The following is a 13,917-nucleotide window of genomic DNA, read 5'->3' as shown; positions in this document are numbered from 1 at the left end:
TATATCCACGCTCTTTGGTTCTGTCCACCAGTTCAGAAGTTTTGGCGCGAGATATGTGAAGACTTATCAAAGTGTCTGAAATGTAACATTCCAACTTCCCCTTTAGTGTGTTTGTTGGGCAGCTTAGATAATGTCACTACAGAAAAGAATATAGCCCATATGGTTTTCACTGCCCTATGCATAGCCAAGAAAACAGTCGTCATGAACTGGAAAAATAAAAATAATCTTAATTCTAACCAATATAGAAATTATCTATTAGATTACATTAGTCTCGATACAGCCTCTGCCACCACATCAGATCAATTGCTCTGGGCTTCTTTGATCAGCTCCATCACCTAGTGGGGGTGGGGAGTCATAGTTTGGTCCCACCTTCGCTGTTGTGATTGGTGTAGGTGTAGGGACAGGCTTGGGGCGTCGGGGGATTCCCCAGGAGCATCTTCCTTGGAGGGCTCAACCCGGGATTGCGGTCATGGCCTATTAGGGGCTCTGTTGGCTCTTAGGTGACGGTTTCCTCGTGGCTGTGTGCAGCGGGGCTAAGGGAGGGTCTGTGCTGACGGACGTGGGTTACTGACCTGGTAGCCTGGCTGCCCCTGGGTGGGTCCGGGACAGGCGTGGGGTTCTGGGGCTGCTCCGTCTCTGGGCTGGGGCCCTGGCTGGGCCTTGGGGGCTTGGTTCCTGGTTGGTGTGTTGCCGGGGTTGTGGGCGGGTGGGTGTATGGGGGCCCAGCCCTGGCGCAGGGTGCCGCCAGTGCATCGAGCAACCTGGGGGGCTCTTCAACTGGTGGGGGAGGTTGTTACATCTTGCAGGAGGTCTCCTCTCTTCAGGAACTCACTCTGCAGGAGGGGGAGATACAGGAGAGGTGGAGGAAGATCTCAGCCTGGTCGTCTATTGTCTCGTGTAGTCTGGAAGATGAGTGGATGACGGGGTGGGTGCAGTTTTCTCTGTGGTGGGGTCGGGTGGGCTGTCCCGGGCACTGTGGGGCCGGGTGGCGCTGCTGTACTGGGCCCCTGGTCCGGATGGGCCTGGGCCCCCTTTCCCTGGCAGGTTGCAGAGTATGGGGGTGCCTACTGGGTTCAGCGGGGGAGCTGGCCCCAGGGAGGGGTCACTTGCCCCTCCCTTCCTTCCCTCCCCATCTCCAGCTGCCTCCCTCTTCCCGCTCCACCACAATCACCCACACATGCAGGGCCTTGAGGTAAAGGTGTGTCACCAGGGTGCAGGGGAGGCATCCCCCCCTCTGTCCCCTTCTGGCTGCCTGTGCCTCAATTTTATCCCACAACTTAGACACTCACATTACTCACACTCTCATAACATATACATATAGGATCTTGGGGGTGGGCACGCTACACGGACTCTAAAAGACCATCAGGGTGTACACCTCACCCCTGGCGTCGTTGCCCACCTCTCAGTTTTAAATACACGTAGACATTGAGGGCTAGCAGGAGGGGCTATGCGCTTACCTGCTGCTCTCTGGCAGGTAGCTCCATGCCCTCCTGGGTTTTAAATGCACCTTAGAACACACATGCATCAACACTACATATGAGCGGGCAGAGGGAGGTTTGGAGTCTTCACACACCCCCATTCTCTGCGACCTGCTGGAGCGGGGGGGGGGCTAGGAGGAGGAGTTGGCCATCCGATTGGGGTCTGGAGTGTGGGGCCTCCCTGCTGCTGCCGAGTCGGGGCGGTCTGCTTCTCTCCACCCCAGGGAAAAGGGTAACACTACCTGGGTCTGGGTGCAGTTTCCCCCTCCAGGGGCAAGGGTACCTAAACCCGGGACTTAGAGTACGCTTGAGGAGTGTGATTGTGTGTACAGTGTCTCTTTGTCTCTGTCTCCACGTTGGGTGAGTGTTGAGTAATTGCATATGAGAGCATGAGGGTGGGAATGGATGTCTGTATCTGTGTGTGCCTGTGTGTCTGTGTCTATATGTCAGGTTGGGTATCAGACGCCACCTCTCTGGGGACATCTCAGGCCCTCCAAGGTATGGAGGCCTATCTCCCCCCACCACTCCCCCTGCCAGTGGCAGACACCCTCAGACATCGGTGCATTGGTGGTTCTTTGTGTCTGGGGGTGGGCGTCCAGGTACCCACCGCTCACTCCTTGGTGGCTGCTTGTCGGGGCCTGGAGCCTGGGGCTCGCTGGGGCCACTTCGGGGGTGGGGTGTCTTTCTGGGATAGTGGCGCAGCTGCCCCTCTGTTGGTCTTCCTTGGTCTCTTGTTTTCTGAGGGCCTCTGGATGTCTGGAGTTTTGATCTCCTCCATACCTGCTTCTTGCCCTGGAGGACGGGGCTGTGGCTCCCCCACACCCTCTAGCAGATCATTACATGAAGGAACCTTTTAATACAAGCGCGTTCATGCTCACAGGTGTACACACGGGTGCTCACACACACAAACTACACCCTTTTTGGCTCCTACCTCAAAGCACACTGTGTGCTGTTGATCTTACGTGCTGCACAATAATGTTTAATATTTAGTATTTACTGTTATATTCACATAGATCATCGTGATGTTGTTTATTATGTTGCTCTTTTTTTTCTTCTGCTTGTTTTCTTTTTTCTTTCTCAACAGGTGATCCAGGTGATTGATAGATGGATTTTTTGTCTGCTTATTTTGTTGGTTTTTGGTTTTTGCCCTTTAACCCCGTCCCTCTTCCCCGCTGTTTTTCTTTCCCTCTTTCTTTCTCCCCTTTCTTTTCCCCAGTCAAGTCTGTCCCGTATTTAGCAAGTGAAAATAAAATAAAATAAACAATAAAAGGTGAATCAAATACACCATTACGGCAAGGCTGGGATGGTCCATTTGGTAAAGTAAATCCGTTGGGCATCTTTCTTTGCCTTTAGACAATAATTCTGATGGCAAAAGAGCCAATCGGGACAAAAAAAACAAAAAAAACTTCTGATTTTAACGAGGATATTTTGGAAGTGAAACAGAAACTGAAACATACTCAGCACTTGTTGTGTCCACATACTATTGCATTTGTTCTGTAGATGCATTTACCAGATGCGCTAGAGGGCGCTAGTGAGTATGTTGTTGTTGTGGTATTTGGGAAGAAGAAAAAATAAAAAATAAAGAAAGGAGTTATCTCTGTTCCTACCTGCGTGTGTGTGTAATGCCTGCTGAACTAACACCACACAACAGCACTTTATCACTGAACTCAGTGATGTCCAAAAGGCCAAGTATGGAAGTATTTGAAAAAATCATCACGAATGGAAGAGACTGAACATGAGCTGGATCCACTGCAGTTTGTATAGTGGCCCAATAGAGGACTCTACTTACCCTGATTCTCAAACACGTAGAGAGTAAAACTTCAGTTCATCGATTTGTCCTCTGCTTTTAAAACAATACAGCTCCATATTTAAATCAAAAGACTTTAAGAGCAGTTTGAAATCAGGAAAATCCTGGTGGGAATAAATGAGGTTCTGACCCAGTCACAGTCCTGTTGAGCCTCCCTGTACTCTAAACAGATACAGAGGATGGCTTTAACAGTTATTTAAAATGGTCTCCTTCCTCCGGGGTGAATTCCAGCTTCTTTCCTCAGGATGGAGGTTTCCAGCTCCAAGATGCAGGACAAAGCGTTATAAACCAGCTTTGTCCTGCTGCTGTCACTGAACTCAATAAGAATTGTTTTGATTTGATTCATTTTATTTAATTATCAAATATGTGTTTGCCAGGTTTCGTTGTGTGTGTTTTGTGAAGAGATGAAAAATGCTGTCATTTTTCTGCAAAGCTAATTTACCTTTGGGTATAAATAAAGTAACCTTAACACGGTCTCTGCCACGGCCTTCATGGGTCTGGAACTAAAAAATATCTGGACAGATGAAACCAAGATTCAGTTTTATAGACAAGGAAAGGACACCACACCATCTGTTTAATTTTCTAATTGCTGCTATCTGTCAATCTAGTTTTAAATATCCTAAGAACCACAAGTAAGTCTGCAGTCTGAGAGCAAAGTGAAGTGATACAGTACTACAAGGTCATTAAGATAAGATGGGGCCTGATTATTTAAGACCTTGTATGTGAGGAGCAGGATTTTGAATTCTGGATTTAACAGGAAGCCAATGAAGGGAAGCCAAAACAGGAGAAATCTTCTCTCTCTTTCTAGTCCCTGTCAGGACTCTTGCTGCAGCATTTTGGATTAGCTGAAGGCTTTTCAGGGAGTTTTTAGGACTTCCTGATAATAATGAATTACAGTCGTCCAGCCTGGAAGTAATAAATGCATGAACTAGTTTTTCAGCGTCACTCTGAGACAGGATATTTCTAACTTTACAGATTTTGCACAAATGGAAGAACGCAGTCTTACATATTTGTTTAATATGTGCGTTGATGATGCTGTCATCAAACGTGCTTCAAAGTCTGACCTGAGCTGATGACAGTATTTCCTACTCTGTAGTTTTGAACTGGACACCAAATAAAAAGCAAATGCTAATGATGCTGCTTTGTATCTAATGGATGTGTAGGTACTAGTTTGTACACTTTAGCCACGGGGGCGAATTTCAAACAAGTGTGGTAACACGAGAACGTCTTTGCATGAGCAAAGAGACGACTAACCCAGCCCCTCTTCCTCAGTCTCTTAAGAGCTCCACATAAAAAAACGATGATAAAAAAAAGTGGAGTCTTGTACAAAGTGGATCAATCAGTTCAGTTAGTGACATCGTCAGAGGAAGGGTGACAGAGATCTATACTATATTTAAAAAACTTCACAAGTCAGGAGCAGGAAGACATTAATCTTTGACTTTATCTGTACATCATCAGCACTCTCAGTGTTACATGTTTCCATTTAAACACAGGAAAGTCATTCATGTGCGATGCTGCTCCAGCCTGATGACACAGAAGTAGGCATCACCTCAGCTTGTGGCCTGCTCAAAATGAAACAAACTTTGCTGACTAGTTTAATCTTCAATATGCTGCAACTCCAGCAATGTGAGATGAGAGCATGCAGGGAACTGAACCTGCATGTCTTCCCTCAGTGATACGGGTCAACAGGCAGCATGTCTAAACTGAAATCACACACCGGATCGCGATCAACTGAATATTCACGCTGAAAATCTTTATTGATATGCATTTTAATTTGCTGAGAACAAAACTACTTAGGAGCACGCCCAGATGATGCAGGGACCATGCTGTCAATGGATGGTCCACTGACTGATGACCTAACAGAACTCCTGCTGCTGCTCTATACTCCAAAAAGAAGACAAACTCTGTAGCGTCACATCAGTCTTTATTGTCAGTATCTCAAATCGTGTTATTACACATTATTTTTCACAATGATAAAAGCAGTGAGCAGAAGGTCCACAGTATGAAACGGTGGGTAGAACAGCTGGAACGGGGCTGCTATAGTGCAGATGAGTAAACTTGACTAAAGCTTCCAGACGTCTCCAGTAGTGTTGTCTGCAGCTCACATGCATCTGATTCAACTTTCATCACATGTGAGGTTTGTTAATGAAATGTGAGACATTTGTTTGGTGCATAACTTTGGCGGGGAGCTGTCTCCCCACCTGCAGTCGAAGTTGGCAATAAGAAGGACTCAGATTTTCAACTTTCAGTAGCTCGTCTTGATAAAAGTAGACGGTCACGCTCTGACGAGTTCATCGCAGCTGTGTTTTTATGTCTCTGGTTCACTATTGTTACCATTAGCATGGACACATGACTCAGACCATCACATTTATAATCTCCAAAAGACTGACGTTTTATCATTATTATTATTTTAACATAGGGCTGTGAAACTATGTGCTATGTATGGATGTTTCCTGCAAACCCATCATTTCCTCATCTTAATGATTGATAGTAACAGATGCTTTTACAAGGACAGAAGCAGGTGAGTAAAGACGGAGCCTGAACACTGCTTTACTTTTCAATTACTGACCGATTACGTTTCAGCTCACAGATACTTTGGTCGCTTCGGTACGAGATGCCCGTCTGGCTTAAACACGCTGCTGCACACGTGCAGACAGCAGCAGCTGTGAGGAAACACGACTCTTTGGTGAATCTGCACAACAACGTCGGGCTGATGTAGCAAATACTACCGCCACAGGCTCATCACCATCATCACCATCATGAGCCGTGTGTCTGTTGTTGTCTACTATCACTTCTATACAGTTCAGAACTTACTAAAACTACCGCATCACTAAAGACTAATAAACATCAGAATTTCATTATAAACTTTAAATATTAAAGTAGAAATCAATATCAATGTACCATTTATTACAAATTAAACTTCAACTTTTTTGTTGTGGCAAAATCACTGAGCAGGATGTTCTGAGGCTCTAACTGATCGTCCCTGCTTTGTGTGAAAACGCCTCCTGCTGCCAAATCCACGAGTTACCGAAGGACACCTGAGGGCATCCTTGTCACCTGACACAGGAGCCAGCTGCTAGCTATGGCCGTCACTGTAGGAAACATGCAGCACAACAACGACACAAACCAGAGAACCTTTGCCAATCACACGGTTGTTGCGTGTGTGTGTGTGTGGATTACAGTGCTGGTTTTAGTAATGTTGGAATGGTGAGACTGGGATTCAGCAGTTTGCTGTCAGAGGAGGAGAGACAGAAAGCAGACGGGCAGTGGTACATTCGTACATTTGAAGGTTTTGCTGGAGAGAGCGGTGTGTGTCATGTGGGGGTTGGGGGCGGGGGGCGGCGTCGACCTTTGAACTCCACATTTTAAGCAACGTCTTCCTGGCCTCCGCTGGCCTCTGCTCTCTGTGACACCAGGAACGACTCCCACACCGCCAGACACTGAAATAAAGACGGACAATATTAATATTACTACGAGTAGCAGCCACGTGAACGCTGGGTGGAGAATAAAACTTTTTCAGCGCACATGGAACGGCAGCTCGTACTAACGGTCCTTCCATCCACGAGGCCTTCAAAGCCAGCTTCATCATTATTGGTGGAAAACTGACAAAAAGCGTGAACGTAGAAACTATAACTCAACATATTCATTGTCACTTTGACATTAACTATAGAAATTGGTCGACGTGGATTTTTATTGTTTACATGTCACATTGTAAGACCACATAAATGTGTTTTTGTAAGCCCAGCGCACCACAGGAGGCAGAGATGGACAGAGGGACTGATCATTGAGTAATTACCAAGGTAATCTTTAGTTATGTCCTTCAACATACTGAACACAGATTTAAGATATCACATTTGACCTCTGACCTCAAGTCACACCTGCCTTTGTTTCAATTTGACCCCAGAGTGTGTCCCATCTTTAAACACAGTCAAGAGAGAGAGGATGAGAAGAAATACTCAAGCTCGTCATCCATGACCTGCTCCTACATCATGTTTGTGAAACCAAAGTAAACCTTTGTTGTTGGTTCTTGGCAGCCCCGTCACACCAAACAGTGTGATGAACGCCCTCATCATCTCGTCTGTGTGTGTGTGTGTGTGTGCGTGTGTGTGCGTGCGTCACGGCAGCTATCAAAGAGGAGCTGGTCGGTAAAAAGAAAACATTTGGAGATTACTATTGTAGTGCTGCAGCGTTACACTCGTTAAAATGACGTTAACGCCATAACTGTATTAACGCGGCAAATCCCCATTAACAAGTTACCGCGGATCGCCCCGTGCATGGGGCTGCACGGCATCAATGCGTTAGCGGTTACCTCGTTAACGTGTTGACACCGTGCAGCTAGCACTACTGGTATTTTCACCATTTACAACAGCGCCATCAAGTGCAAAATGAAGAGTGTGTGAAACTGCGTGCTGTGTCCCAGACCGCGAAGTCTCCAGCCTCTGGCCTCGAAACAAATTACTTACAAAACTCCTATACCGTATTTTCGGACTATAACCTCACACTAAAATCCTTTCATTTTCTCAAAAATCGACAGCGCGCCTTATGTATGAGTTCTGGTTGTGCTTACTGACCGCGAACCGATTTTATTTTATGTGGTACACGGCGCTCAGCAATCTGTTAGAAATGTTTAGTACGACTTTGGTAAACTACGAAGTCGCACCGCTTGATGGATTGTCGGAGCATTACGGCTACCGTAGTCAGGAGGAGCCTCGTGGAGTGATACGTACTGTGCTTCAACGTAATATTACCGTACTGTGTGTGTATAAGGACCACAAATGGCACCTGTAAGAGACACGGTTTCAAACTCCAGGCTGTCAGCAGCAGAACTTTTGGGAACAGAGCAGCTGCAAAATCTGTCTCTGTTATTCTGCTCAGTGTCTGTTAGTTTACATTTTGACTGCACAATTGTGAGCTTTTTGTTATGCACAAAAATAACATTGTTTTCTTTTATTTCTAGAGGATTATTATTTAATAAATGCTGATAATTTATTTCAGAGTAATTTTTTCATGTACATCTACGCTGTATGTTATTAAAAGTGCCTGTGTGACATCTGGGACACAGCTTTGACTAAGAACTCTCTTTCTGTTCTTACTTTATGGCTTTAAAAAAAATATAGAGATATATATCGTATATCTCCATCCAGCTAAAAAAAAAAATCGAGATATATATCGTATATCGCCATCCAGCTAAAAAAAAAAAAAATATCGAGATATATATCGTATATCGCCATCCAGCTAAAAAATATAGAGATATATATCGTATGTCGCCATCCAGCTAAAAAAAAAAAAAAAAAATAATATCGAGATATATATCATATATCGCCATCCAGCTAAAAAAAAATAGAGATATATATCGTATATCGCCATCCAGCTAAAAAAATATCGAGATATATATCGTATATCGCCATCCAGCTAAAAAAATATAGAGATATATCGTATATCGCCATCCAGCTAAAAAAAAAAAAAAAAAAAAACGAGATATATATCGTATATCGCCATCCAGCTAAAAAATATCAAGATATATATCGTATATCGCCATCCAGCTAAAAAATATTGAGATATATATCGTATATCGCCATCCAGCTAAAAAATATCAAGATATATATCGTATATCGCCATCCAGCTAAAAAAAAAAAAAAATATATATATATATATATATATATATATATATATATATATATATATCGAGATATATATCGTATATCGCCATCCAGCTAAAAAAATATTGAGATATATATCGTATATCGCCATCCAGCTAAAAAATATCGAGATATATATCGTATATCGCCATCCAGCTAAAAAAAAATAAAATAAAAAAAATAAATAAAAAATAAATAAATAAAAAAAATCGTGATATATATCGTATATCGCCATCCAGCTAAAAAATATCGAGATATGAATTTTAGGCCATATTGCCCAGCCCCCCCCCAAAAAAGCAGTTATCTTGATAGCAAGAAGCCATGAAACCACAAAGTGAAAATGCCAAGCACACACCATCACGAGCAGACACACTCAAACGCCCGTGTGAGGCGCACATAAAGTTTGTGCGAGACAGAGTCAGAGCCTCGCGACAGCGCAGCACGGCGTCGCCTCAGACAAACTCCGTCATGACAACCAATCCTAACAGACTGCTGCTGCTTTCTACTTCCACACACATCATCTTGTCCACGCGTGCACACACACATCGGGTATTCATAGCTTGTGGGGACATCTAATTGGCATGACGCTTTCCCTCGCCACTTACCCTTTAACCTAACCATAACCCAACTGTGACCCTGACGCTAAAACCACATTTTGAGTCTGAAGAATGGGACGAGAGGACGGTGCACAGTCAGAAACACGGCCCTGACTCAACTCTGACCTCATTAGGAAAGCCTGATCAGCTGACAGCTCTCCTCCACACTCATTGGTGCTCAGCAGGTGACCAGAATCAGGACGAACACACAGAGATGGGCAGGGTGTGTTCGTCCTCTTGTAGCACAAAAACGTATAATTCTTTAAAACATAGACAGAAAAGTACCAGAACTCAGAGCGGGGTGGTATTCAGCTGGTGTCAGGAACAAATGTGGGGCCAGCTGGTGAGCCGTCATCACCCTGCTGCCCCCCTACTCACTCTCCACCTGCTCGTGTCTCACCAGCCTGTTCATCACCACTGGAAGCAGGAATTAGACATATCCCTCAGTGTAATCCCGCTGTGAACCATTTGTTACGCTTATCGCAGCCCTCATACATGCCCCGCAGACACTCGACCACCTGCAGCTTCCTCACCAAAGCTCCTCTCTCGCCTCTGTGTGCAACCTTTGACCTCTCTACTTAGTACAGTTCTGCCAGATTCTTCTCATTTCTCCCATCATGCATCCTGTCCAGATGCCTGGTGAGTGCAGAGCGAGAGGATGCCCAATAAGATAATCTGCTTAGAAACCAAACTGTCATCTCAATGTCTCCATGCATTTGTTCATCAGGTCACATGGTCATCCCCTCCTTCACTGTGCACACTTCACCCAACTAATCGCTTGCACTTGCTCAATTTGTACTTCCACAGAAACCATGGATTGTATATGTATATACATTTTTTATGGTGATCTGTGCAGAGTACGTCTGGACATCCCGAAGTCAAAATGGGTCAAAGGATAGCGGACAAGTAGAGGAAGACGACCGTAGTGACAAACATAGCGATACCGAGTGACAGCAGCATCAGGAAGAGGAGAAGCTGCAGCAGTACCAAAGGCTCAGAGATGATATTTCTATTTACAGCAGCACTTCTCCAGCACACTGTTGCTATGAGGTAACCATAGAAATGGGCTCTGCCATCCAGAATGAAGGCAGAGCTCCTCATAACTGTGTATCACCATGACAATCAGTGCATCATTAATAAGACAATAACTTGTTGGTTGCATTCTTAGTGTGACTATGTAACTTCTTCTGACTCTGATGAATAGATCATGAATGAACTTGTTCTGTTTAATATTCTCTTGTCTGTCCTGCTTCACATATCACTGAGTGGACTCGATGCCTTAAGCTGGGCAGACGCTGTGCCATTTTTTCAGTCGCGTATTCAGCTTCTGCTCAAACTGCACGATTGACTCGCAGGGGTTAGAAGTTCGTAGGTCACGATGCTCTGATGCGACCCGAGTGCTCACACTGTGCGTCCATAACATGAAGGTTATAACAGAAAATCTGTCGCTCGCTCTCCCTCTCTGTCTTTCACTCACACACACACGCACACCACCACCATCAACTTTGCTAAATTGCTAATGAAAAACATTGATCAGGCAGCTGTGATTGAGCAGCAGTGTCCATCCAACTATTTTCACGGTTGAAGAAAGAAGAAAGAAAGAAAGAAAGTATACTTTATTGATCCCCGTGGGGAAATTCCTCTCCGCATTTAACCCATTCACTCAGTGAAGCAGTGGGCAGCCATTGGGCGCCCGGGGAGCAGTGTGTAGGGATGGTACCTTGCTCAGGGGTACCTCAGGGTAGCTGTTCAGGGGAATCGAACCCCTGTCCTTCCAATCATGGGGCCACCACTCTACCTACTGAGCTATCCCTGCCCCAGCACACTGTTGCTATGAGGTAACCATAGAAATGGGCTCTGCCATTGTTGTGGTCGTGATAATTTTTCGAGGCCACATCGAAAAGGCTCGGATGAGCTTTCCAAAGTTCTACAAGTTGTGCCTCCATCGCTTGTGTCCAGATCACACGCCGCACTGCCGTGCTGCGCCGTCCTTTTCGCTGACATTTGTGTTTGGGCGTGCGCAGTGTGAGAAGCTGCGGTGACACCCTCACGACGGTCGTGAGGATTTCAAACCACGACCAAGCAATTGATGATCGGGAGCTGGTCGTGAGGTGTTAATCGCTTCTCGTTACCGCACGTATACTACACGATGAAGGCCAAAATCGGGCCGATCACCAAAACGGTCGCACGACTCAAAAAGCGGCTCAAAGCCCAGCATTAAAGGATCACATCGACTGTTTTTGACCTGATGTAGCAACACCACCCCTTCTTTCCTTGATCTCTCCATCCTCACTCATTTACGTCCATCTATTCTATTCTAGCCCTGCCTGCATCGCTCTTAGCTGGTGGAGGTTTCTTATTAGATTCTTATAGCCTCTCTGGGCTCCAGACCAATAAATCATTCACAGCCCCCATGGCCACACTGGCCCACATATGCACCTGAATAACAATATGTGCACACAGCCTCTGTGATCGCTCAGATGTGCACCCCAGAGCACACAGTGTGCAAACACCAAGCTCTTTAAACGTCGCTGTGCAGAGTTTCACTAAAGTCACGAATGAGCCAGTGAACCGATCCCACTGCCACTCTGATTACTGTGTGTCCGCTGATGCCCTCACTCGGGCTATTCTCCCGTCCTGTAAAGAGTAGCTCTCATTACTTTCTCAACACCTCCCCGTTCCTCAAGACAACACAAACTGCTCTCACACCAAACCAAACCGTGCCTCAGCTATTACACAGCGGAGCTTGTGCTTGCAGTGATGTAGCACTTCTGCTGAAGAGGCCTCTGATGTGGAATAAATATAGAAAACAAGGCCAATGAGACGTGTGAGCCAAAGAGGCAAACACTGTCCAAGACTGTGGACGCACTAATTGGATTCATGGCTTTTGGCTTTTTCTCTGCTCACTGTTTCTGAGTGCAAAACAACTTCCCATAACTTGGCTCCTTCCCTCTTGGATTACACCCACACAGAGACGGGCCTGTTTCTCTCCTCTCAAAGATCAGAACAAAGTGAGCATTAGCTTAGAGTAGATCACAGGAGGCAGTTACAGCTGGGTGAATCCTTTCACCTATCAGCTGCATTGTCTATGATAGGATCAGACATTAGGACTTTTTAAACAGAGACCTGATCCAACTTCCTGGTTCCACTGGATTCTGAAAAAGGACTTTTGTCCAGGCTCTCACACACGTCAGCTCTCTATACTGGGCCTCCCAGTACTCGGGTCTGCTTTCTTATAAGGTGTAATGATCATAAAGCACGATACGAGGTGCTGCACATGGTTCATTATTGAAGAATGTGATAACTGGTTTCAGATGCCTTTGATATTAGTTTCTGACTGTCCATGAAACACTTCTCGAATGTAACTTAATTGAGTAAACAAGAGAAAACATTAGACGAACTGACCAGTCTGAAACTCAGATGTTAAAAAACTAGCTACCAGGAGCATCCCAAGCCTCCTTCCTCTGTTCAACACCAAACACCTTATTGGCAGTTTCTCTCGGCACATCATCTGGTTACTCTTCCCGACCACCCAGAGCTGAACTCTGTTCAACATTCTTCCTTCTTCAGCTTCCATCATTTAGTCACCGGCTCTACCTTCATACTTCTATCTCCCTCCCTGTTCTTGAAGTGTTCACTGTCGATATTTCACAAAATCCACGATCATGTCTCCTTCTGCAGTTCTCTCTTACCTACCCAGCACCTCCTCATCACCTCTGTTTAATTCACTGAAGTCTACTCCAAACTCCAGTCTTGCCCCCTCTCCAGGACACTCTCCTCCACTTTATCCAACTTTTCCAGAATTCCCCTTTCTCTTCCCGCTGACCTCCAACCTGTGGAGCATACGCACTGACAGCGTTCAACACCAACACTGATTTCCATCTTCAGATTCATGATCCTGTCTGAGCCTTTCTTCACTTCCACGCCTGTTTTGTTGGAGTGTCTTTACAATTTAAAGCAGCTGGATGCGACTGCTGTTGTGACTGGGCTTCAGACCAGGAGGGCGGGACAGGTCATCCTGAAACCAAAATAATCCTGGAAAACGCTGCTGATGCTCACAGTAATTTAATCCGATAAATCCAGCAATTCATCTTTTGATTATTAGACTCAGCGTGTAAGCTGCCATCAGCCAGTGTTGCTGAGTGAGACACCGAGACAACAGAGAGCGCTGCACGCTGCAGGTTTGTCATAAAAACACCAAAAGGCTGCACATGCTTAAGAAGCCTCCACCACACTGAAGAGCACACAAACCACCTGCATTAGACACAGTGTCAAGTGTTCATTGAGCATTCAGCACACGCTCTTCTTACTGGTCAGCTGGCACATTCAGTGTGTGACACGCCCTTTTCCTTTTTCCACTTCAAACCACTGACATGAGCACAGAACACCGAAACTTC

The 13,917-nt window shown here is 45.5% G+C and overlaps 1 protein-coding gene across 1 annotated transcript in view; it reads right to left on the bottom strand.

Annotated features, from left to right (window-relative positions):
* Positions 1-5,192: 5,192 nt before the first annotated feature.
* The window catches only part of snx7 (sorting nexin 7), a 36,280-nt gene continuing 27,555 nt past the window's right edge, over positions 5,193-13,917 (bottom strand). The window contains exon 9 of the mRNA XM_084938715.1: positions 5,193-6,725. Within this exon, the coding sequence (XP_084794841.1) occupies positions 6,651-6,725 (75 nt within the window). The 3' untranslated portion in view covers positions 5,193-6,650. The remainder of the gene's footprint in view (positions 6,726-13,917) is intronic.

This window comes from Perissodus microlepis, chromosome 9 (assembly GCF_051167445.1).
Source record: "Perissodus microlepis isolate ML-2025 ecotype Zambia chromosome 9, ASM5116744v1, whole genome shotgun sequence".
Taxonomy (NCBI): Eukaryota; Metazoa; Chordata; class Actinopteri; order Cichliformes; family Cichlidae; genus Perissodus; species Perissodus microlepis.
The sequence above is the reverse complement of the archived record's forward strand: the minus strand, read 5'-3'. Positions and strand labels throughout refer to the sequence as shown.